This window comes from Hibiscus syriacus, unplaced genomic scaffold (assembly GCF_006381635.1).
Source record: "Hibiscus syriacus cultivar Baekdansim isolate YM2019G1 unplaced genomic scaffold, ASM638163v2 tig00112159_pilon, whole genome shotgun sequence".
NCBI classification, from domain to species: domain Eukaryota; kingdom Viridiplantae; phylum Streptophyta; class Magnoliopsida; order Malvales; family Malvaceae; genus Hibiscus; species Hibiscus syriacus.
In genome coordinates, this window is record NW_024063263.1 from 1,903,999 (window position 1) to 1,931,367 (window position 27,369).

The following is a 27,369-nucleotide window of genomic DNA, read 5'->3' on the forward strand; positions in this document are numbered from 1 at the left end:
AATTTCTAGATAAAATATAAGAGATTCCAATATTTTCCTTTAAAATTAATTATTATATTCACGTATTATAAAATTAATTACTTATAAGTAGCATGCTATTTAAGAGTGAATCAATAAGTGATATGTATGGATATTTATAATTTTTTAGCACAAAAGGTGCACCTTCCCTACGAAAGGTGCGCGCTAGGCTCCTTGTCCTTGTGCCTTAGCTCCAGGGGCCTTTTACACTTCAGTGCACCTTGCACCCTTAAAAACCAAGCTCTAAACGTGCACAATGTTATTTAGCCTTGATTGATAACATATCATAAAACTATTCGAATAAACTATCACATAGATGAAGAAAATTATAAAAAAAAATGACATGCAAAAAGTAGAAAAATAAAGGGTAAAGTACACAAATAGTCCTCCAATTAGAATATTATTTTATTAAGTCTCTCGACTATTAAAGTTACAAAATGGTCCTCTAACTATAGAGTGTTGCTTTGTTGAGTCCCTCAACTATTAAAAGTTACAAAATGGTCACCTGACTATTTATTATGTTCTAATCTTGTCCTTTTTCGTTAAAAATTAATGGTATTTTGAGCTAAACGTTAACATAATGACTGTGAAATGATAAAATATAATCCCAAAATCTCAAATGACTATCATATCTCATCCATCATATTAACATCCAGCTTAGACAACCGTCAATTTTTTTTAACAAATAAAGACGAGTTTGGAACATAATAAATAGTCGAGGTGACCATTTTGTAACTTTTAATAGTCGAGAGACTTAACAAAGTAACATTCTATAGTTGAAGAATCATTTTATAACTTTTAATAGTCGACAGACTTAATAAAGCATTACTATATTGTTGGAGACCATTTGTGTACTATACCAAAAAATAAAAGAGAAAGTACTTAAAATGAGCAGTGTTCCAAAATTTATACTTTTAGGAATACATGTTAACACCCCGAATATTGGTCTAATAGCTTCGTGTCGACCTAATAATTTATTTAATAGATTTATTATAGCATGAAAGTCCATTGGTTCGAATTTGAGTTTAATCGGGTAAGAAATTAGCCTTGTAAAAGATAAAAAGATGATTTTTAAGCTTAGAAAGAGTATAAAAGGACATATAGTGTAATTTTACCTTTGAAGAAAAATATGGTTGATTTGGGGTGATTCTTTCCTATTTTAGCTGTAGGGTTTGTGATGAGTAAAAAATGACTTATTTCCTTCTTTCTCTTCTCCTATTCCTTCTATTTCTTTCTTCTCTTTCTCTCCACTTAAACAATAACAAAAGAAAAATGATTCATCTTTCTTCATCTCTTTCTTTAATCCAAAATATAGAGGTAAGATTCCTAATCTAGAGTGTGATAATCGGCTTTTGGGCGGAAAACCAACTATCGATATTTTTGAAAACGGTTTATAAAAATTTAGAAGTCGCCACCAATCATTTTCAAGGAGCGATTGGAACTCCTAAAATTAGGTAATTTTAATGAAACATTTTTATTTTATAAAAAATACCCAGTTTTGGTATGTGAAATCAGAAATCATGTTCGAGAGTTGGTTACGCGTGGGGAATGATTAACACCCCCACAACGCCCAAAATTGGTACCTAGTCGATTACCTTATATTTTAAAATTGAAATTTTTGAGTTCAAAATTTTATTTAATCCAAAATCCACTATGTATGCAAAATTTTAAAAAGATGTCGATTTACCAAGACCAATAATGACCACCCCTAAGCATAAGTCGAAGCTTCGTTATCAATCTCAATAAATGAACATTGCCTTAATTTAAAAAATATGATGCAGAGGTTAAAAAGGACGTCGATTTACTTCGGAGGTTAATAGCGGTCACCCCCAAGCAATGGCGGAGGATACACTATTAATCACCCAAATAAATTAACACTTTCTTGATTTTAAAATCGAAATGCAATCAAACAATTTAATATTAAACCTAATAACACTAAATGGTTAATTAAGATAATCCTCTAACCTAGAGTGTTAAATTATGAAATTCAAAGAACTTAAGGGACTAAACCTAAAAATGTAGTATCTAATATTAATCCTATTCAATTTAACCAATTGTTTGAATAGAATAATCGAGGAGAACCTTTATGCATTTAATGCGAGGACCAAATCGAATATTCCCTAAATTAAAGTAATATTTCATTCCTTTTAATTTCCTCTGGAGCCCCGTAAAACCCAGTACAACGCCATCTCTTTCCTTCAGAATCCTCCTTTATGATTACATCTATGTGAGATCTTGAGAAAGATCTTGGTATTACTTGAACTGAACTTTTCCAGGCGAAACACAATCCTCCACTACTGCCAATTGAGTCTACTTCGATTCCATTCACGAACCCCGCTGACTTGCGTATGTTTGTCATTCGCGAACTCTGTAATTTTGTTTCAAGTAAGAAAATTACAGACGGGTTGATGTCTCTCAGTATATGCCGGAGACGGCCAACCGTCCGAGGTTTCCCTAAACCCCGGACGTTCCAGCTTAGGAGCTTCATTGTGCCCGGCTGGCCTGGGTCCTCAGACCTGCCGATACAGATTTATTATCACTCATAGAATCTCTTTTCGGTGAATTTGAAATTGTCAACTGTGAACTTCTTTATCGTTTAACTGTATCGTTAGTGCGTCATCTTCCTCCTCGTCCAGGTTTAAATTATTTAATTCACTTTCCAGATCTCCCATTATTGTCGAACACCTTTGTCTTCTTTGAATCGTTAATTGATGTTGACACGATAGTTGTTGCTGTATCGCAGAAGGCAAAACCTGAGAACAAGTATTTAGGGATTTGAGATAACGGCAAAGGCAATGAACAGTCAATAAGTGAGCGGTGATAGGTATGTGGTCTTTCGACAACAGAGATGGTAGTCGAAGACGACTGTTGATGACTGAAAATGAGTTTGAAATTAAAAATTTTAAGGTTATTTTATAATTGTAAAGAAATTTGAGGATTTTTATAAATAAATTATAATTTTAAGTTTTCTATTTTAAAATATTTTTTTAATTTTATTAATTTGACACGTATTAGAAAATGTCGAATTTAATAAATGTTATAATTGATGCACTTAAAAATGTAAAATCAGAAACGTTAAACGCCTATTTTGAATGTTTTTTTGTTGCTAATATAGAAACACCGACTTAGCTAGAGCTCACAATATCCTGCTGTAGCACCGCAGACAGCTCTATCGGCGACACTAAAAACTCGTTAACTCCTGGTGGAGCAGCACGGCGGAGAGCAGCCAAACAATCGGCAACACTGTTCTGTTCTCGACAAATATTACGCTCCCTTAACTCAAACAACGCGTCCACAATAGATTTATCACGAAGAGTGGGGCTGTAAACGAGCCGAGTCGAGTTCGAGTATTGCTGAGCTCGACTCGAATTCAAAAAGTTTAAAATTAGACTCAACTCGACTCGAAAACTCGCAATCTAAAAATCATCAAGCTCAGCTCGAACTCGAAATATAATATTGAAACTCGATTCGAACTTGAAAAGTCTCGAATCCAAAAAAAAATTCAGGAGCTCGATTGAAGCTCGAGACTCGAGCTCGATTGAAGGTCGATTTTGAGCTCGAACTCAAACTCGAATTTGAACCTACAAAAATCTTATATTACATTTAAAAATATATTTTTAAAAATTTATACTTATCAATAATGTATTTTTAATAATGTAATTTTAAAAAATTCTAAAATTATAATATAACATTTTTTTTCGAGTAGCTCGTGAGTTTTTCGAGTCGAGTATTAAGTAACTCGTTAAGAATTCGAGTTCGAGCTCGAGTCGAGTTCATTCGATTCGAGTGTTGATCGAACTTTGACTGAGTCGATCTCGAGTAATTCACGATTTATCTCGTCTCATTTACAGTCCTAACGAAGAGCATTGAAAGAATTTGACCAAATTTTGGTTACCTCGACATTATCGTTTCCAATTCGACCTGTCGATACCCTGAACGAATTTTTTAAACATTTATTATTAATACCCTGAACGAATTTTTTAAACATTTATTATTAATTTTGGATATAATGTAGACGTTTATTTTTTATTAAATTTTAATAAAAATTCAAATATATATTATTTATAAATTTTAAAGTAGGACTACGTCCCAACACTAATTTATCTATTCTGGTTGACATTATAACTTTTAGACTAATCAATTAGTCTAGTGAGATGAGGCACTAGGTTTTTTAAGCAAGGTCAGGGGATTCGAATCCTGACGTTTTCGAATGGAGCAAACTGGGTTTGGAGGACCGTCCTCGCCTCTGCAGTATTCAATATGAATTAGTCGATCAATAAAATATCAATGATTAATTAAAAAAAATAGCAGCCGGTCAGAGGTTCGAATCCTAATTTTTACGAATAGAGCAAATTGGATTTAGAAGATCGTCCTCACCTCTACAGTATTCGATATGAATTAATCGATGAATATCAATTATTAATTAAAAAAAAAGCAGCCGGTCAGGAAAGTCACTTTTATGTTATGTTATGTGTGATGTCATTCTCTATTTTAATTTGACATTATATTTTAAAATGTAAATAAGAATTGCATTATTTTATACTATATGATTTACTATTACCATATATCCAATCATTTTGCCATCATTTTGGATTAGCTTCCATCTCTGACAATCGTATGCAAACCACATAAGCTAGTACAATTGACTTCCCATGGGGGAATCAGCCGATCGCCGCCGTTCCATTGATCCGACCAACGGCTTTTGCCGCCAAACGAGAACCTTCCATAGTCTCAGACCAGAAGTACCTCTCCCACCGCCTTCTCAGCTTCTCTCCCTCCCTCAGTTCACCCTTTCCCTCCTCCGCTCCTCCGCCACCGCCTCCGACGGAGACACCACTTTCGCCGTCAACGCTACTAACGGCCACAGCATCTCGTACTCCGAATTCATCGCTCAGTTCCTTTCCCTCGCTCACTCGCTCCAGAAAAATTATTCCCTTTCCCGAAACGACGTCGCTTTTATCCTCTCCCCGCCATCTCTCCATGTCCCTCTGCTCTATTTCGCTCTCATGTCGTTAGGAGTCGTTATTTCTCCCGTCAACCCGCTCAGTTCTGACTCGGAGATTGCTCACCAGGTTCAACTCACTAAACCTGTTATTGCCTTCGCCACCTCTAAGACCTCTTCCAAGCTTCCTTCTCTCAAACTCGGAACAATCATTCTCGACTCGCCCGAGTTCATCTCTTTCTTATCTAAACAAGATGTTGATCATGACGTCATTAACCGAGTCCAGGTGAGTCAGCATGACACGGCGGCGATCTTTTATTCTTCGGGGACTACCGGGCGAGTCAAAGGCGTGATGCTTAGTCATCGGAATCTAATCGCGATGATTGCCGGATTTAACCACAGCCGGCACGGCCAAAAGGATACGAGAGCACCATCACGTACGGTGTCGTTTTTCACGGTGCCTCTGTTTCATGTGTACGGCTTCTTTATGATGGTGGGGGTGTTTTCAATGGGAGAAACGGCGATTTTCACTGAGAGATTTGATTTTGAAGGAATGTTGAGAGCCATAGAGAAGTACAAGGTTACTTACATGCCAGTTTCGCCACCGCTTGTGGTGGCGCTAACTAAATCAGATTTGACTAAAAAGTACGATCTCAGCTCGCTTACGAAGCTCGGATGCGGTGGCGCTCCGCTTGGCAAGGAGGTTACTGAGCTGTTCAAGGAGAAATTTCCTACCGTCGAACTTAATCAAGTAAGAAACTGTAGCATCTAGATAAGATCATATGCACACTCAACATTCACAAATTTTCCAAAGAATATAATCTTTAATAGTAACCCATTGCTTTTTTTATGGAAAATTTCAATCATAATCTTGAATAACGTAGAATCCAAGAAAATATTCAGTGCTAAATTTTACTAAGTTCATGATGTGGTTGAATAATGGAGGTAAGATGCTCCTGTAATTAGGCGATCCTTTATGCACTAATTCCCCAATCATAATCTTGAATTACATAGATCATACGAAAATTTTAGCTGAAATATCCATTCTCGTAACTGCTGAATTTTACAGTAATTTTCTGTGTTGTGATTGAATAATTGCAGGTAAAATAGTCCTGTGTTTAGTTTATGCTTTTGTGCAGCAATGATCTCTATCTATATGATTACATTTCATTGTCATTCAATAAATTAGGGATGTAATGAAGGTGATTGTTAATACCGTCCGTAAGTTAAATTCAGTTAGTTCATATGTATTCTATGGGTTTAGGGTCTTTGTTTCATATTGGCAACCTCTTTCTTTATCCTACTGACTAATTATTTTGATTGGTTTTCTTGTGGAAAGGGATATGGTCTGACTGAGACAGGAGGAGGAGCCGCCAGGGCGGAAGGGCCAGAGGAGGCAGCTCGTTATGGGACAGTCGGCCGTCTTTCCGAAAATACAGAAGCTAAGATAGTTGATCCGGTGACTGGAGAGGCCTTGCCTCCTGGGCAGAGAGGGGAACTCTGGTTGCGAGGGCCAACAGTAATGAAAGGTATCGACTTTTCTTGCCTTTTATTTTGTGAATGTCTCATAGCTAGAAAGTAGCAATGGAAAGTTGGGGTTTCCCCCCATGAAGTTTGGTTGTTTTATGTTCTTTTAAGGCTTATACATGTGCTTTCAATATGTTTGGTAAGTGGTAAACGTGCTGGGTTGAGTAGCAGATTCAAAAATATTTTGAACGATAAACACAAATATATTAATAACATAAAATTTTTGCATGGGATTAACACAAATAAATTTTTAAGTGGACACCATCAATAAAATAGATAGATAACATAAAAAGATTCGGTTCTAAGTAACACTTGCATCTGCCACTAATTGGGATGAAAAATAGAAGAAAAGAAAACGAAACTCGATTCGAATTATAATGTTTGGTTCCGTAATAGTTTAACATATTTGGTTCACAAGTTAAAAACTGTAATTCGCATTGGTTTGATTATATGTGACATGTTTCTAAGTTGTGGTTTCTTTCTAAAAATGAGAGTGAATAAGAGTATTGTGTATATTCTTTTTTTCATTGGAAGCACTGAGCTGCTATATGATGAATACACAATCCATTAATAAATATGCTATACAATCGAGTGGAAATTCTGTTTTTGATCTGTTACATGTTAGATGCATGCCCATATGTGATACTTCCACTTGACTGCTTGAGTCTCAAAAACATTTGTTTCCAATCCTTTCCATATGCTTGTAGGTAGGATGGTGGGTCGGGTAGGGTTTTTGGCTCCCCGTACCCGACCCAAATATTACACCTTTCATCCATACTTGACTCTTCTTGACCCGATTGGGGTAAAATTCACACTTGAATCGATGAGACACAAATATATATAATCATTTTTATTTGTAAAATAGGGATATAATTGAAAAAATATAGACTGATATTATTAATCTCAAATATATACGAAATAATATAATATTATTTTGGGTCAGGTTAAATTGTTTTTTTTACCATAAACTTAAACCCGATCCAAATTTGACTTCATCTTTCAAAAAAACTGGATATGAACTCGTATTTTTTTTTAAAAAAAAGAGAGAAGAAAACTGACCCCCTATAATAATGTCAGGTTAAAACTCATTGAGTTCAGGTCAAATAATTAGGGGTGTTCAAAATTTCGGTTAACCGGTTAAATCGACCGAACCAAATTTTGTTTGGTTAATCGGTCGGTTAATTTTAGGTTCGGTCGGTCAACGGTTAAAGATTTTTTCAAAGTTCGTTTATCGGCTAACCATGTTTGAAATAAGTTAATTAACCGAAATTTTTAAATATTTAATATACTATTTATATTATTTATATATTAATAGCTTTAGGAGTGTTTAAATTTTAGTTTTAACCGAATTAATCAATCGAATTAACCAAATTAACTGAATTAGCTAAAAATATATATTTAATATATATTATTTAAAATTTCGGCTAATTCGAAATTTTTTCGGTTCGATTAACGGTTAAAGCAAAAAAGTTTCAGTTAATGAATTATGAAAGTTCGGTTCGATAGGTTAACCGAACAGACCGATTGAACACCCCTACAAATAACCATCCCTAGTTGTAGGATATGCATTCCTTCTAGGGCAAGGTGTAGGAATTAGGATGGTGGAGATCAATGCTTTGCCCCTAAGCTTTCCACCATCCCATATGTTGCTTAGATTTCCATGTGAATACGCATCTAACATGACTATATTCCTTATTATCTTTGAGGACTATATCCTCGTATCGTATATGAAAATATGCTAGACGAATATCAAACTCGAATACTTTCAATTAACAAAAGTTGCATAGACTTTCCTCTTTAATATTTCACAAACTTGAAGCTCCTATAGAAGATCAATTTCATAAGTGAAATCTATGGTGTAATACAGGGTATGTAGGCAATGAAAAGGCAACCGCTGAAACTGTGGATTCAGACGGGTGGTTAAAAACCGGTGACATTTGTTATTTCGATTCCGAAGGGTTTCTGTACATTGTAGATAGATTAAAAGAACTGATCAAATACAAGGCATATCAGTGAATGATGAGTTCCCCCTGTGTTTGATCTATAATCTTTTATGGACTGAAGAATCTCATTTTATCCCATCCAAATTGCAGGTCCCTCCTGCTGAATTGGAACATTTGCTTCATTCCCATCCTGAAATAACCGATGCAGCCGTGATTCCGTATGTATTGCATTTATGTTGCTTTAACTCTTTTTTTTCTTGAAGTATTTATGATCTATTAGACCCACATCCAAATATAGAAATCTTAAGAAAATAAATTAAACGTACCTATGTCAGATACATTTCGTTGGGTATAATACATCAACCACAATGATAATCATGGAATTGTTGTAGCTCCTCCAGACCTCTTTCGGAATTCATACTTCTGCTGTTATTCTTCTGTCTGTTGAACCCTGATGCTTCCGGGGTTCATTGAAGCTTTAGGAGCTCTGTATCCTTAGGACAGTTACAGCCCCGTGACATGATCGTTAATAAACCCACTTGATCTACAATCTACTATTTGCCAGTTAGATCTACTTAGCATGACAACCAACACTGACTGCATCATTTGTTGAGTGGAGAAATAGCTATGATCATCCTAAATATGACACCAACACTGAGGGGCTATATATAAACTATCATACAAAGCCAGAGATGAGATTCTCTCTCAATCTCAATCTTTTTTGGCCTTTATCATTGTTCATCATTCTTGAGATCAACTATTCTCTATTTCATTCATAGAACTATCATCCACACTGACTGCATCATTTGTTGAGTGGAGAAATAAGATTGTGGTGGTGTTTGACCATTTATCCCTCGTGTCCATTTGATAGCTTTGTTATTAGGAGTTTTCATTTTCCTTGAAGTGTCTCACATATTCGGATGCATTTGGAGGAACAACATAGAAAGCAAATTGAACACATTTGTATCCGACGCATACTCGTATCCAGCATTCACACACGAGTCCAATTAACATTGTTTGATAATATGGCTGTGTTTTACGGTTTATAAGTTGATCTAGATTTAGTAATGGAGCTTGGAATTCTGGAATCAATTTGTTAAATCTGGAAACAGGTACCCTGATGAAGAAGCCGGGCAGATTCCTATGGCCTATGTAGTGAGAAAACCTGGAAGCAGCATCACCGAGGCTCAAGTCATTGATTACATTGCAAAACAGGCAAGGACGAACATAAGATTTTATGTTAGGGGATGAATTTGAACTTTTAAAATTATAAGGGATGAACTTTTAACTTATAAAAATTCAGGGTGCGAAAACAGATTTTTAATAAAAATACATAAGAAAAAAATCTAAAATATATGGTAATTTTAAATTTTCAAGGGTCCTTAAAACGGACATGTTTCTAAGATAACAAGAGGGAATTAGTCTTTGGCTACTTAATTGAACTTTTCCGGCGAATCTAATTCCGGGACATTGATTCCGTTTCCCGCAGGTAGCGCCGTACAAGAAGATCCGGCGTGTTGCTTTTACCGATTCGATTCCTAAAAATCCGGCCGGAAAGATCTTGAGGAAGGAACTGATAAATCATTCATTATCTGGTGGTGTGTCTAAACTGTAATACCATCCATATCTGGAACTTTTGAACCCCATTCCATATCTCTTTAGATGCATCGCACGAATTGCACCAATAAGTTCTCGATGGAATCGGAAGTTCATGTTTTCATGTTATATTTAGATGAATACATGCAGTGCATTCCAACACAAAACACCATATAAAGAAGAATTCTTACAGCCTATACAGCCAACCTTTACAAATAATCAAAGAATAACCAGCAATAGAAAAAACAGAGCCAAGCCAAAACTCAACCCAAAAGGTTCCACGCAGCACAGAGGCCACCATTAATCGGGCCCCAGACTTGATTCTTTTTTCACCATTTTTATTTTATTTTATGTATCTACGGTGGGGATTAGGGATGAGAATGAGATCTAAACCCGATGGATTTGGACCCGATCGGGTTGGGTATTTAAAAAAAATTCGGGTTCGGGTCTGGTTGGAATCCGTTTCAGGGTGAAAATATCCACCCGATCCGAAAAAAATATAATTTTATCTTATATATTTAAAAATAATTACAATAATACCCATCTATATATTATTATTTTTAATTAAATCATTTTTTTTAATGAATAAAAATAATATTTTTTATTATTTTAGGTCGGGTTCGGATTTTATCTCAAGAAAGTCGATCAGGTCGGATCAGATTTCGGGCATTGTTCTCAGGTCGGGTCGGGTGGACCAAAAATCCGACCCAACCCGACCCATGCCCATCCTATTGGGGATTAAATCCTACAGCTGTTATAATTCTTCGTAAATCTCTATCACCTTTCAAGTTTAAATTATAAAAAAAATTAATAAAAATTGCATGAAATAATCAAGGATTTCTAGTAGAATAAGGCGTTAAATCTTTTAAGTAAGATTAATGATTATTTGATCAGAATTAATGGATTTATAAATTAGATGTCACTAGTTGGTAAAAAGAATGACTAAGATTATAACAGCTGTAGGATTTAATCCCCACCGTAGATACAGAAAATAAAAAAAATTGCCTAACCGTTAGATTTCATCAACTATATCAATGGTGGGAATGAGTTGAAATAGCAGCGGGTAGAGCAGGTTTTTGGGCCTTTTAGCAGAGAAAACTCGAATGCTTAGCCCATCAACTTCCGCAATTTCTCTCTCTTTCTTTCATTTTCGCTCACTTTCTCTCTCTATATTTGCTTCCTCTGCGAATCCAAGATTCGTCGATGAGAGAGAAGGGGGAGGGGGAATTTCAGTCTCTCTCTAGGGTTTCTGTTTGAGGGAATCAGCGGCACTTTTGCTGAATCCAGGTTTTTGAAATTCGAGATTGTGGTGGAGCTGATTTTTGGTTTCATCCGATCGCATTTCAAAAGGGTTTATGCTCGAAATGAGCTTAGATTAGTTTTTTTTTTATAGTTTCCTTTTTCTGTACTTGGTAAGTATTGAATCTTTCATATTTTCTCTAATAATTCCTCCTCGCCGAGACCAATTCGTTTCAAGTATTTGTTTGATAACGAGGGAAAAAGAAGAAGTCAACTTTGAGGTTTTGAGCTGCAAAGAAAGGGAAGTAAAATAGCTTTAGGGCTTGTTGAAAGGGAATTGATTTGGAACTTATGAAGAAAGTTTTATAATTTTGGTGTCTTCATTAGGGTTTAATTGAACATTCTATTATTTGGTGAATGTGAACCCTAGGTTCAATTGATGTTTAACCGAATAAATGAACGAACAAAAATGAATAAAAAATTTATTATTCGTGTTCGTTCATTTAAATGATAAACGTACACAATAAACGAACGAACGTAAACGAACACAATAAATAAATATAAACGAACATAAATGAAAATAGATTTTTTTTTATTTTCAATTTTAGGATTATATTTTTTTAATTGTTTTGAGTTTTATTTATTTGTATTTAAAATTAATTGAATATTAAAATATTTATGGGTATCAAATTAAAATTTATTAGACTTTAATATTTTAAATGAGTCCAGAGAGATTAAGTTAAACATAAATGAACGCACATAAACAAAAAAACATAAACGAATGAATATAAACGAACATATTACCGAACGTTCACAAACGTAAATGAACGAATGAGCCATCTATTCATGTTCGTTCATTTAATTAAACGAATACAAAATCTTGTTCATGTTCATTCGTTTAATTAATAAATCAACATAAACGAATTTTCCGCCGAACTATTCACTGAACATTCGGTTTGTAAATCGGTTTGTTTACAGGACTAGCCTTATGCATGTAGGTGCACCATGGTCAAAGAGCCAAAATTAACATCTATTTCCTGGATGGAGCCCAGGGTGAGAAAGGTGATCCGGAGAAACTGCGGATGGAGAGGGAGGAACTTGAAAGGTGGCAGAGAAAGGTTGACCTTTTTCCTGGATTAATGTTCATTTGGTAATGTAGGTTCTCTACCCCCTCCCCACCCCAAATGATACCTTTTACTCCGATTTCAGAAAAAGCACGACTGCAAGCGGAGGCCAAAATTGCAGAAGAGGCGAAGAAAAAAGCTGAAGCTGAAGCTGTTGTTGAAGCTGGAGGTTGCACAAAAAAATCCGAATATTCGATTTTGCGTAAAAAAATATCCGAAATCAGATTTACGAAAAACCGATTTTTTTTTAAATCGGATCGGATATTTTAAAACTAGATAGTATAACCGGTTTGAGAAAAAATTGGACGACCGGATTAAAAATCGGTTTGAAAAAAAAAATGGATAAAAAATTGGTTTTTTATCTGGAAAAAAAATCCGGTATGGGGTTTAAAAATCCGGTCTGGGATTTAAAAAATTGAATGACCGGATTTTTTACAGGATTAAAAACCGATTTTTTTCAAACCGAAACCGATTATACCGGTTACATCATCCGGGCCTCCAAACCGGTTATAATCCGAACCAGTTTTTTTTATAGGGAGCTGGAGAGAGAAGCCGCACGTCGGGCTCTTTTAAAGGTAAATCAAGATATCATACTATGTATAAGCTGAGGTGGTGCCATGTTGTCAGTCAATGTTATCGGACTCGGGTGTGGGTATTCTTCATTGGTATATTCAATTATTTTTGCTGTTTTCTCATGTATGCGTAGTCCTTGTAAGTCAAACACGGTTGCTTCAGTATCGATAAAGGTTTATGCCATCTGCAGGTGGAGAAGACAGTGGACATCAACGAGAACGGTCGATTTATGGAAGACCTAGAGATGCTTAGGGCAACCAACGGTGAAAGTGTGCCTGATTTCATGGAGGAGACGACTAGCCCAAGTCATTCTCAAAAAGAGTTGGGAAGTTTCAATCTCTCGAACAACTAGGTTTATACATGAAGGTGGACGAGGAGGAGGAAGAAGAAGAAGATAAATTATTATTTTAATAAAAAGAATATAAAATATTTATCCTATGGATTCTCATCCATCACACATAAGTCATTATTTTAACTGTCACATTTTTTAAAAATTTAATAAAACATAATAATGTTGAATTAGTAAATATAATATAATTTCAACATGAATTTAAAAAATAGAACCCTTACATAATAATTATATACAAACGATGTTTCGAATACAATATAAATACAAAATCAAAAATCAATTAATACATGCAACATCAAAATTATTTTTATTTAAATCTAAATTTTTTATATATCCTATTCAAAATTTATTGAAAGATCAATAAATGAATTTCACTCAACAAATCTCTTTAACATTCCTCAACACCTATAATTTAGGGTTGTAAATAAGACGACAGATCGCGAACTACTCGAGATCGACTCGATCAAGGCTCGATATATACTTTGATCAAATGGACTCGATTCGAGCTCGACTCGAGTTCTTAACGAGCCGAAACGAACTACTTAATATTCGACTCGAAAAGCTCGTGAGCAGCTTGAAAATATAATAAATTAAGATTTTATTTTTTTAAAAAATAAATTATTAATAATATTAACATTTATGTATTGATTTTTTAAAAAATATATTAAGATTTTCATGTATTTAAGGTTCAGGTTCGAGTTCGAGGCTTCAACTAATTAAGTTTAAGATTTTTTTTTTCATTTCAAGCTACTCACGAGCTTCAATTCAGGATTTCGAGTTCGGGTCGAACTTAAAAATTTTAAACTCGCGAATTTTCGAGTCGAGTTAAGCCATTTTAAAGTTTTTCGAATCAGTCGAGCTCAACAATACTCGAGCTCGACTTGACTCATTTACACCCCTATACATTATAATTTCCATCCAAAATAACATTAAAACTATACCTTCAACAGTAACCCTTATTAAATCGTAAATTACAGCGTTATTATTGAAGTCTAACCTACAAAATAAATAATATAGAAAACTGGGACTTTAACTAAAAGATTGGTTACAAAGCAGAAGCGTACCTGAATTAATTGCACGTCGTTGACTCCACGTTTCGAGGAGTAAAGATTCGTCACAATTAGGCTTTACATAATCATCCAAATCCAACTTCATCATCTTCTTATTTGAAGAAGAGATTTGGGTTTGGTAATTTACACCGCCTGATTCTGCAATACTTTTTGAAGGTCGACAGTGGCTAAATTCAGGGCTCCAACTCCCTCGGCTGCTGCTCGTCAATCGGTCACTTATATCTTGCGCACTCGACGCTTCCTATATCATGTCAATGCAGTATACATATACAACACACAATCAACTCAACTTTGCATTTCTCAGTCACTTGGTAATTGGAAGCAAACATCACAATGTCATTAGGGGTGATCATGGGTCGGACCGAGCTAGGTTTTTGGCCCATCCGAACTACTTGATTTGAGTCAATAATTACGTTTCAAATGTGAAATTTTTGCTAAAAATGAATTGTTTGGGATTTTTTTTTTCATTTCAAACATATTTTGGACTAAAAGCACTTTCATAACCATTCTCAAACTGCCCCTTAATTGAAAAATATATATATAGGGCCCTAAATATATAAAGAACAATTATATTATTATTTACCATAAATTTGTACCCGACCTAACTTAATCTTATTCTTTAAAAAATTCAATCCGATCCAATCTAAACTCTTTTTAAAGAAAACCTAACCTTATAAAATCGAGTCCGATCCCATCGAATTCAGGTCAGATATCGATCCCTAAATGATACTCAGACTTGGACTGTTAGATACGTCCTTGTATGCATCACAACTTCATACCCATATTAGAAAATTAACCGAATATAATAGATTTTAGACATAATTAATTCAAGGAAAATGTAGTAGGTGTAGCAACACAAAAGTGGATACCGAATTCATATATCCGAATCCATTATTTGTATAAATAGAATGGACTGGAAGAATAAAAAAATAAAGTATACTAGAAGTCATGAAACTCTATGTTAAAATGATCGTTTTGATCATTTTAAAAGATATAAAATGATCACTAAATTTGGAAGTGTTACAAAATATTAAACATATATATAAAAAGTAGTTACAACACAGGTTGATAACAAATTATGATTACAACGTTATAACAAATTGTAAAAGTTTGATAAATTTAATAACCATTTTGTAATTTTTAAAGTTCAGTGATCAAGACAATCATTTGAGCATAGTTCAATGACCTGTAGTGTAATTTAATAAATTTGAATATCCAACACTATTTGAACGAAAGCCGAAAAGGAATTTGGATGGTAAATAATAAACATCCAAAGCCAATGGTCATCTCATAATCCATTTGGATAACAAATCTAATATCCAAATTCGAAAATCATCTGAATCTGCAAAAAAACGGATCGAATAGTGTTCGATATTCAACTTTTTACTATCAACTACCATGTCTAAGTAGAGCATAAGATTACCTGGGAAAGATTGTGTTTATTCTTGCAAGATGAAAGAGAACCATCATTAGAAGTCTCCCACTGTAACCAAGGCAGCATTACACCATCCATTTCAACAGGGACAGATTTACGCCGCCGGATTCCAGAAAATCGGTGTCTTTGTCATCCCCCCTATACTTGAACTAGTGTCACTCCTGTCTCCATCCAATGATGAAATATCTGTATCTTCAACATTTGATATGAAATCTTCGATATACTTTTCGGCCTCCTCGGTCAATTGCCGGGACATTCTGTATCTGTCATTGCTCCTCTGGAAAACAATTCATATGTTGTTTAAACAATAAAAAGAAAGACCAAATCACCTTTCTTACAAAGAACATCAGAGTCTAATGGATTTAACAAAGAAAATGGTTTGGACTCGAAAAAAACCATATAGAGTGCAAAGTCATGCAGTATTGCAGTGAGTGTATAACGGAGTTGTACCTTTCGGGCTCGTAATGGTTTCTCAACGTTAGTGTTCTTTGGTTCAGGGAGCAATTCTTTGACAATTTTAGAGAGCTCTCTCCCATGCTGCTCCTCCAACAGAATCTCAGCTAATAAATCTTTTCTACGCTTCTCAGACTGTCGAATCGAAAAATAAAAACCAATCACTAATGTTTTCAAGTATGAAGTGCAGAGTTTAATTAAGGAAATAAATAGCATCAAAGATTTAAAGTAAAAAATTAATATTATATTAATAATCATCTTCTACATGTCTAGCATAAACCATGTTAATATGCATGAAAAGTACTAGGAAAAGTTGCTTTTCTCATGAAAAGCAACTAAAATGAAACCTTATTTTTGGTTTCCAATATAAAGTAAAAACCGTAAGAAGTATCTGTTCAGGCTTATCTTAAACCAATAGTATTAACTTAAGGCAGAACCAACGATACCTGGAAGGTGGATTGGTCCGGTACAAGTAACTAAAACTGGAAGGCAGATTGTTGCATAAATAGTTTAAGATATGACTTTGTACCTTCTCCAATTTTGTTGTACACTTCCTTCTAGCTGCATAAACAGACTGATTTACATCAGAACTGTCAGGTCGCAAGCTATCATCGCTTGTTATGCCAGGCTTCCTTGTTTTAACCATTGACTGCATAAACCAAGATGCCATCCAAAAATTTTAGCAAACAAAATTGATGAAGCAAATTACACTCATGCAGGAGCAAATAAAGCATTAAACGTGTTCACTAAAAAATTCACAAACTTGTTCAAGTTGTGTCTTTATCTCTTCGACAGCATGTCTAAGCTCATTTCGCATTGCAGCATATAACCCACCGTTCACATCATCCCCGATGGTGTGCTCCCCCTACCAGGCATGAAACACAAACGTGTAAGATTTAGCAAAACATCCCCTAGTTGTTATTACAGAGTTGTGATTTTTTAAAAGAGAGGAGCAACCTTTTTCTGCGCATAAACCGTTCTTATTGTCCTCTCCATTCCATTTTTATTGGAAAGACCAGCACCCCTCCCTTCATCATCGGTTATAGCAGAAGAGTGGCTCTGATTTCATCAAGCAAGCAAAATAAATTTAAAAATGAATGAGTTTGAAAGATTCTAAAAGATATCTAGGTACAGTGAGGATTACCCCAACCACAAAATAGCATCCTTATATAAAAACTCCACACACATAAATGGTAATAATAAAAGTTAGAATGATATTTTTTCAAAGAGATAGATAATGCTTACAGGGTAGCCATCATGATACTTTACGTCTTTTTGGCTGAGAGACCTTCTTAGGCTTTGTCTATTATTTGAAGTTGTTGGCTTATAAGCGAACGATATCTGATTGTTTCCAACAGTAGAACTCTTTGTACTAGCATGGTTGCTTGAGTTCTGTGAATGATCTGGATCACTCTACCAATTTAAGAAACAAAAAATGCAGGCATCAACAAGTTAGTATTTTAATTATTAAAATAAACATTTGACATGCAAAAATTCTAAAGTTCCTCATTTACTTTCATCAAACGCAACACAATTATTCCAAAAATGATAAAAGGCTACCTACTATTCAAGTATAGAAAATGACTTGTGGTCTAAATCAAGAACATTTACCTAATATTCAAGTATAGAAAATGAACTACAATTCAATTATGGAAAATGATTTGTGATCTAAATCAAGAACATTTATACAATGTTATTTGGACTCAGATGTGAGTGTCTAAAATGTGGATATGTCTAGTATGGGTATTTTCAATTTTTTCAAAGCTTTTCCACATACTTGAAAGGTAGTATCCCATAACCATGTACGAAAAAAACGTGTTTAACACGGGTGTCAAACACGGATGCTAGAAGAAAATGAATAGTCACAGCAACATGGCACCCATAAAACAAATGCCACTGAAAGAGCTTATAATTCTAAATTGGGAACATAAACTTAGCAATGACACTTGCAATACCATAAAGAATTTGATAGTCATTGAATACTGGAAAGGAGAAATCAGAAGTCCTTATCAAATACTCCCATCTCCCATGTTTTTCTCATTTTGGCCAATTTTTAAACTAAAAACGAAGCAAGCCATTGAGGAGATGTAACAAGTGCATGACACAAATGATTAAATTTTTAATTGGTTTGTCCACACAAATTGATCTTTGGGTCCAAATTAAGCAAGCGTCAAGCAGATAGTTAAGTCCAGTCTACAGATGATGTCTCATTACAACATCCCTATGCATTCTGATGTGAGCAGAGAATTCATCTAAATAATGAGCTCACCAATAAGAATAAAAACAACAGTAATGGAGATAATGATGGTGATAACATTAGCACCTCAGAGTCGCTAATTTGATACCGAACAACAGAGACCGATCTTCTCCTCCTGGAGCTAGCGGTGTCCGAAGTTAACCTTCCTCCAGCACTACCCCTGAATTCTTGCCTGGACACCGACCGTCCTCTTCTCTGGGTCACATTCTCTCCTCCTCCTCCTCCTTTACCACTGCGAGGTGTGACGTCATCAATCCGTGAAGCGTAACATCCTCTGAGTGAAGAGTCGAAGAGCTCGATAGAGAGATCATCGAGACTAATCTCTGGGAACCCCGCTCCCCTAACGGTATTAACGAACCTTCCCCTGCTCTTCGGAACCGGAGTAGCGTCATCGTCGCCGGATCCGGGAAGCCGCCGGGGGACTCTGCTGAGACTCCTGGCGCGGCGGTGGACGGAGGAGGAGCGGTTCGAGGAAAAAGAGTCGGCGGGTGGGCTTGCGAGGGAAGCTCTCCTAGTTGTTGACTTGAAAGCTGAAGCTGAAGTTGCCATTTGAGAAAGCAGACAGGGATTGATTGGGAGGGGGGAGGATTTATTAAGGATATGGAAAGGAAATCTTATGATTTTGAGGCATTTAAGTTTTGAATCTAAAACGGAAGGAAAATAATGAGGGACTTGGCGGAGTCATCTAAATTTCAAATATAAGCTCAAAGTTAACTATTATTAGGGGTGTTTGGTTCAAGGATTGTGGTGGGACATTTTCATATTTGGTTGGTCGGGAATCTTATTTTCGGTAATGTTTTATTATCAATAGTAGATTTTTTGAGTATATTATCGGGAATGTCATTGCCTCACTTCCCTTAGGTATTATAATATTACCGGCGTTTTGGACTAAAATGCCCTTAAATTATTATTTTTTTTAAAAAAAATATCCTTCTTCTGTTATTAAATAATAAAAATTCTTCGAAGGTTAAATTACAAATTTATCCTTAAATTATTTTCGATTTACAAAAAAAATTATATAATTAAAATTTTATATGAAGTTCAGGGGTTAAAATTTTTTTTATCCTTTCATTAAACCTTTTTTATATTTTTTATTTTATAAAAAAATTATATAAATATTATGAATTTTAATTTTTTAAAGAAAATATATAAATATTTTACAATTTGTAATATTATACAAATATATAATAAGGACAATTTGGTCAAATATACATTTCAATAATCTTTTATTCCTTTAACCAAACACGGTAATCTTACATTCCTGCTAAACCAACCAAACACAAAATACAACATTCCCAGTAATCCTATTCCCTGGTAATCTTTTATTCCCACTGATAATCTTACATTCCGTGAACCAAACGCATCCATGTTAAAGGTTTTATACTGGGTAAAATTCACAAATGGTCACTAAAGTTTGATTAAAATTTCATTTTACCTACTGTAATTTCAAAAGTAACAAATTAGTCATTAATATTACCGGACTGTAACAAATTGGTCACTAATATTTTTTATTTATAATAAATCGGTCACTCGATCTTAATAACGATTAAAGTAGATAACATAATGTTGATGTGGATCGTTAGAACCATATTGATCACTCTAAAAAAAAAATTAAAAAAGTAATCCCACCATCCGCGTCCCACTACTGCCCCGGGCCCAAGCCGACCAAGCCATCACACCAAGGTCGTGCATGGATTTTTCATCCTTCATATAAGCTGCAAAACAGAAGAAAAAATAGACTAAATCCCTCGACCATGAGCACCCATCGGCTAAATCCCCCCTCCATTATCGTTTATCGATCTCAACTCTCAACCACCACATTACCATCACCCTCCATTCAAACTCCAACAATCACTGTCGACCAACCCAAAAGCGTCACCCCGGCCAGCCCATCATCACCGAAGTATCTCTCGTCTTGGGTCCCTATTGAATCACACTCACCCTCAACCAATCAAAATCGACTCTTGCAACCACCACTCTCGATCACCCTCAAACAACGACGAAAAGTAAAGCAATATCCTTTGCTATTTTCATTAGTAATTTACTGTGCGACATTAGTGGTATGTTCTTTTCGAAATCTCCCTTATATCGTACGAATTTTCCTACTCTCAGTAAGGGTTTTATGTAATAAAATACATAACATTTGCCTGATTTGTGTAAGCTTTAGCTTAATTACTTAATTGCAAATAGGCATCCGAAGTAAATGAGACCAACCCAAAATTATAGAACCTTTGAATAACGGGAATCATATGTGGTTCTGAAACATTCGGATCCTTTACGTAATTGAACAAACTCGACTCAATTTTTAATATCGAATCGAACTCATCCATAGCCCGAATCATCAGAGACAGACGCAATAAGAACACAACAGATAATACCGAATTTGAAACTTTCGAAACTTCAGTAGCATAACATCCATTGGCCTAATGAGGAAAGAAATTAAAGTGTGTATCGAAAACCATGATAGGAGAAAACATTAAAAAGCATGAATGTATGTTCCCATATTTCTTTGAAACTTGCCAATATTGGTCATCCGTTTCTAATTCATAAGATGTGCTAAACTGATTCACAGATCGATTACGCGAGACAACTTCTGGATGCGATTCAATAAGAAGTCTCCTTGTTTAATGGTTGCCTGGTAAAGCGCATTCTTCGCATCAGGGCGGTTAGTTTCGAGAACACCAGCAACCTTGTCAATCTTGCAGTGAAGCTTCCCCGCTGCAATAAACCGCGATAGCTCCCTGGAATCAAGAAGAGAAACGGAACACTCATGCCAGGGCAGGCAATGTAACACACTCCAGATACAGACCGGCCAGGGGTGTTGGATAAGATAATATAAAGAAAATGAAGATTCCAAGTAATAGAGATTTTAGCAGCAATGATAAGAAACAGAAAAAGTGGGTATAAAACCGAATAAGATGACCATTTGATACAAACACTTACAGATCAATGAATTCAACCGACACTCCAAAAGCCTTTGCCATGGCTTCAATGGTAACACTCTTGTAGGATTCAAGAAATTGAGAGTAAACAACAGTTCTGACTTCCCTCATGTAAAACCGAAAATGTGGGTGCAAATAACGGTCCAGTTTTATCTGCTCCGTCAAGCCAGCTGATAAATGATTCGGAACAAATTGAACAAATCGATCAATGAAAGAAATTTTAGCTTTTATCAAATGTTAAGAAAGCAGTGGGACTAGATAAAGGCATAGATATTGGGACAAAGTGACAATTCTATAGCTATACATACCGAATGCTAAGAAGAATGATTTGTACTGACAATCATAAAGAGAGTTTAAGAATTCCGAAAGATGTGGTATTTTCCCAATAACAGTCAAGATCTCGGGAGCATCAACAACCTATAACATTTAGCCATCAGTAAATCTGCCTGCCCCAAATACAAAGTAGTACAAGTCATAGGACAACAATTTTGAGGTAAAACTCAGAAGAAAATACCTTTTGTTTAAGGGAAACTCTATCCAACGATATGATGCTGGTAAGCACAGTGTAAAATATGAATGTCTCATAAGAGAAAAGCTCGTAAGTAGTGAAGGTTGAAATGGAATCCAAAATAGATTGGTTGCGTTCTTGAAATTCCGAGTGGCCATGCAATATAAGCCTTCGTACACCTTCAAACGGTTCTTTCTCTCCCAGTCACCGCCTTCTTCAAATAAGCTGGCATCAAAATAGGAGAAACAAGTTTAAAGGCATACATCTCAAGTTCAGGAAAAGTTAGAATCAATGGCATATTATTAATCAACATGATTACATACTTCTTCGCTTTATCAATGCTTTTGGAAATAAGATCGAAATCCATGTAGAAAAAACCAATCTGCAATGTATAGAACACCAAGTCCATCTTTTGCCCAACAGCAACCGTCTTGGTTTCTGTCACCTTCAATTGATCCAATGCTTTCTCCTAGATTCAAGATGGGTACGAGTCAAGTTGAAAAATATAGCACTCAAGTGTAACTATACAAGCAGACATCACCTTTAAGAGCAATAAACAACAATTATTATTACCTTTTCACCAATCCGAATGTAATATAAGGATTTAGCTAAATGAGCTTCTCGAACTTCACTTTCACCCAAGTTTTCTTCAGCATCAGCAATCCTAAAATGCCAACAGAGTAACAGACATGCTTCGGTTTAAAATAATTAAAAAAGAAAACGAAACAACAACAATTCATCTTCCGTCAAGATGTGTTTCTTTCCTTTTCAAAGAGGGGATCAAAGTGTTGAAAAACTGCTGAGATGTAGTTGATTATAACTTTTGGTTGTCTAATTGACAGCATCATTAGTCTAATGATGTGCCTGATTCAGGTATACATTCTACACAGGTATGTTCCATTTTCCCCAAGTTTTTCTACACATTTTAAGTGATCGTAAAGAATAATATCCTATAGCCATACTTATGTCAAAATACATGTTGGACACAAGTATTTCAAACAATAAGTGTCGGAACACAGCCTATTTTCACCAGGAATCGGTATTCTAACAAAAGTAGAAAATCAGAAGCACAACACTCATGCAATTGAAAATGAGTCATGAATTTGGAAGGTGTAAATAAATTCTTGTATGAATAGAAAAAATACAATATGTTCAAATTCACAGCTCGAAAATGGTTTTGGTCCAAACAAGAAACCATAATCATAAAGCACCTCTCAGGGTAACAATTCTTAAACAAAAATGTTTGATCAAAGGCACGAAAATAAAATTAAAATTCAATCCACCCACAACACTATAATTAAAATCTCAATTCTCAATTCTGGAAAACCCTAATTTCTCCTAACTTCTCTCTAGGCTAAAATTCAATCCACCCACAACACTATAATTAAAATATCAAACACAAATGTTTGATCAAAGGCACGAGAAACAGTCTCTTTCTCCTAACTTCTCTTTAGGCTAAAAGCTCTACATCATTAGATAACTGGAAAAATCCCAAACCTAAAATCTTGCACTTCCGATTAAAAATTAAACCATAAAACCTAAATATAATAAAATTCCGGTCAATCCTAAGTAACCAGTAAGCAAACATGAGAAAATTGAAGAAAACTGAATAAAATCTCACTTCTCGTCGAGCTTTTTAATCTCGTCTTCATTCTTGGCATGCATCGAGTCCAAAACGCTCTGATCCAGCTCCAGCACTTTATCAGCAACTAGGGTTTCGTAATATGGAGTCATTTCTACAGCCGCCACAACCATGAAGAAAACACGCGAAGCATTGGGTTAGAGATGAGCCGGAATAATTGATTCGGAAAAAAGAGAAGAGTCAAATCGGATGAGTTACCGTTGGATTTGACCGCGTTGAGGACCTCGTCCTTGAGGCGGACCTTCTCTATGTCAGGGACATCTGAGTGCTTGAGGAGGAAGACGTTATGGCCGAGGATGAGTTGCTGCGACTGCTGATTTCCGTCTTGCGCGTCCATTGGTGAGTAGATCGAGTGAACCACTGAGTTGGAATGAAACGAGTTATGCTTCGTTTAGAGTTTGCTTGCGAGAGGAGGAAAGCGGAACATAGAAATGTTCGGGACTCACTCGGGAGCTATATTTATATTCGCGATGGAAATATTCCTCTTCTTTTATGTGAGGTTTAATTAAAAAAAATAAGTAATCACTGTATATTTAACATTTTAAATTAGTAAAATTACAGAGTTGATATTTTTGTTGTTTTTTTTTTATAAATATATGATTATTCGATTTAAAAAATTTAATTCGTAGTTACTTTTGTTTTGTTTTAATTAAGATGTGATCACTTACCCTAAATGACCATTAAATGTTTAATGATTAGATAATGTGGCATGTTAATAAAATGGTTTAATTTTTTTAACCCTTGAACTATAGATAAAATTTAATTATGGACTTCTTTATAAATATAAAGTAGTTTAGGGACAAGTTTGCAATTTACCATTTTTTAATATGTTTTTCTTCTTAGTCTCCTCCTGCTCCAACTATGGCAATTGGGAAAACAATGGCTCATCGTTCCGAAATTACTCGAAATTATCATTTTCGCCGCCGTTTTCTACCTTTGGTTCAACCTTAAATTACTTGAATTTCACATCCAATCGTTCTAGATCTCCCGCATCAACGTGACCAAAAGACCCAATAGAACCTACCTCGATGCTGAAACGACGACGAGATTGAAAGTGAAGAACCGAAACTGAAAGTTGACTTACTATTACGACAACACGGAGGTTGATGCCACCGTGGGGGAAGGTGTATGAGACCGATTTGGGAACGATTTTGGTGTTAGAGTTTACTATGCGGAAAAAGAGCACGAGGAGTTTGAGGGTAGAAACAAAGATGAGTAACAAGTTAGTGGTTGACGAGGTCAGAAACAAGTTCAAGGTTCAGTAATGAAGCAAAAGTTTACCAGGTGAATGTGGAGGCTCGGACGAAAGTCAGAGTGGGCATGGTGGGATTGAAGATCGGCAGGGTCGCCATCACCATTAAGTGCGATTGAATGTCCAAGAAACAACTTGACGGCGGCGACATGCCCAAATACGTCATCAACATGTTAAAATGGTAAGGCAGTGTTCGTTACCTTAAGTGAAACTGAAACAAATATAATGGCTTCGTTTGTAGGCTGGATAAGAATTGTTAAGGTTCATTAACACATCTTAATGAACAAAGAGAAGAGATATGAGAGAAGAGGCTCTAAAAAACCTTATTGATGAATCAAATTCAATAAGATACATCTCTAGTTACAACAAAGCTTACTTATAGCTTTATGAGCATACACAACTGAATTGAAAACTCATAGAAACCTATTACATTCACCCATCTTCTGCACTTCTATAACGCCAACATTCTCAATGCTTCTCTAACCTCCTAAGCAGCAGAATGAGGACCAATATTCCTCATGCTTGCCAATATTCTAAACAAAAAATTGAGGTTTAACATTTCCCATACTCTTCTAATCTTCTAAACAATTGGGTGACCAATAGTTTTTGCCGATGCTTTACAAACATAGGAGCTGAAAGGGGCTTTGTCAGCACATCAGCAACTTGTTCATAAGTTGGAACCTCATACACCTGCAATTTTCCAGCAACAACCATTTCACGCACAAAAAATAAATCAAGCTCAACATGCTTGAATTTTGAATGAAGGACATGATTAGCACAAACAGCGACGACACTCTTATTATCACACCACAAGGTTGCTCGACCATGCACGTCAACGTGAAGTTCCTTGAGCAAAGCCATAATCCATACCAGATCAACAGTAGCAGAGGCAACACTCCTATATTCAGCCTCGGCAGTAGATCGTGCAACGACTTGCTGCTTACGAGAGCTCCATGCAACGAGGTTCCCTCTAAAATAAATACAAAACCCCAAAGTGGACCTCCTATCATCAACATCAGAGGCCCACGTAGCATCAACAAACCCGGTTAAAGATAACCTTGGCGATGAAGAAAATCGTAGTCCATAGTCAGCGGTACCTTGAAGATAACGCAGGATCCTCTTGACTTCCTGAAAGTGTGTATTACATGGTGTCTGCATGAATTGACATACCCGGTTCACTGAGTAAGCGTTATCAGGATGGTATACTACGACATATTGAATGTCACCTACTATGCTACAGTAATCAGCGCCATTCAAGTCAATAATCACCTCTTGAACTTCATCTGCACTACTGTCTGTTAGTATTATGTCATCGACATAAACTAACACGACATAATACTAACACATACATTATGCTAACAGATGACTTTCGAACAAATAGTGATGAATCTGATCGTGCCAAAACAAATCCCACCTAAATCAAGTACATTCGAAGACTATCAAACCAAGCACGAGGAGCTTATTTCAGGCCATATATTGCTTTGTTGAGTTTGCACACCAACCCTTCATTTCCTTGTTCGTACCCAGGCGACTGCTTCATGTAAACTTCTTCAGTCAACACACCATTCAAAAATGAATTATTGATGTCGACTTGGCGAAGCTGTCATCCCTTGGATAAGGTAAGTGAGATGATAACACGAACAATGGTTGGCTTAACTATTGGATTGAATACCTCATGGAAATCGACTCTAACCTGCTGAAGGAACCCTTTAGCTACGAGACGAGCCTTGTAGCGAGACACAATCCCATCGGGATTTCTTTTTTACCTTGAAGATTCATTTGCAGTGAACAACTTGTCGACCCTTTGGAAGAGGAACTAATGACCAAGTCCCATTCTTCATTAAAGCCTCATATTCTTCTTGCACAACTTTAGCCCAGTGAGGACTAAGCATGGCTTCCTTTATGGAGTATGGTTCCTTCTCTAGGCAGGCAACCTGAAGTGCCTTCAGTTTTTGAATGCCGTTTTTCCCTCTCGTAAGCATGTGATGAGAATTCTGAGTGGTTAGCTGAGGATTAACTAAGGCAGATATGTTGTCCTCTGAAGTAGGTACTGACCTTGAAACATACTCAACAGCTGGATGAACAATTGAAGGAATGGGCTCATACACAACAGATGAATGTCCCACATGATCAGAAAACATAATACCTACAAGAGGAATTTCAGTAGGTGGTACCACGTATTCTGAAATCACAGGGGTTGTAAGAGACCTTGTTGTAGATGAACTATCATCATTACAAGGTAGTACTCCTGTACTGTTTGATGGAGCAGCTTCCCGACTATGACCAATATCAGGAGTAGAGTTATCAGTAATACTAGGAACAACAACTGGCAGCACAGCAGTAGTTACAATAGATTTACGTTGATTACATGAACAATCCACACAACTTGTTTTCTTATAAGGGAAATCCTCCTCGTCAAAGATAACATGTCGAGAAAGTATAATCTTGCTTGAATCATCCAAGCACCTATAACCTTTATAAGAAGTACTGTAACCTAGA

General features: G+C 35.7%; 1 protein-coding gene and 3 pseudogenes across 2 annotated transcripts; 2 read left to right on the plus strand and 2 right to left on the minus strand.

Moving 5' to 3' along the window:
• Positions 1-4,602: 4,602 nt before the first annotated feature.
• LOC120175142 (4-coumarate--CoA ligase-like 9) lies at positions 4,603-10,155 on the plus strand. 2 transcript variants are annotated; one of them, XM_039181839.1, is made up of 6 exons: positions 4,603-5,711; positions 6,300-6,489; positions 8,355-8,500; positions 8,581-8,648; positions 9,543-9,645; positions 9,920-10,155. In XM_039181839.1, the coding sequence occupies exons 1-6, from the start codon at positions 4,671-4,673 to the stop codon at positions 10,043-10,045; spliced, it is 1,674 nt and encodes a 557-aa protein (XP_039037770.1). In that variant the 5' UTR covers positions 4,603-4,670; the 3' UTR covers positions 10,046-10,155. The 2 variants fall into 2 exon arrangements, with proteins under 2 accessions (XP_039037770.1, XP_039037769.1); XM_039181838.1 differs by having other exon boundaries at positions 4,604-5,711; positions 8,355-8,497; positions 8,578-8,648.
• Positions 10,156-14,303: 4,148 nt separating this feature from the next.
• On the minus strand, positions 14,304-19,097 carry LOC120175201 (annotated as a pseudogene).
• A 1,859-nt stretch (positions 19,098-20,956) lies between these two features.
• LOC120175041 lies at positions 20,957-24,045 on the minus strand (annotated as a pseudogene).
• Positions 24,046-24,088: 43 nt separating this feature from the next.
• LOC120175202 lies at positions 24,089-25,055 on the plus strand (annotated as a pseudogene).
• The last annotated feature ends 2,314 nt before the right edge of the window (positions 25,056-27,369 follow it).

Excerpts from the sequence above, each read along its gene's own strand:
- LOC120175142 (XM_039181839.1), top strand. The coding sequence starts at position 4,671 with ATGGGGGAATCAGCCGATCGCCGCCGTTCCATTGATCCGACCAACGGC. Across the intron at positions 5,712-6,299 it reads CTACCGTCGAACTTAATCAA|GGATATGGTCTGACTGAGAC; the intron begins GTAAGAAACTGT and ends TCTTGTGGAAAG. Across the intron at positions 9,646-9,919 it reads TTGATTACATTGCAAAACAG|GTAGCGCCGTACAAGAAGAT; the intron begins GCAAGGACGAAC and ends CGTTTCCCGCAG.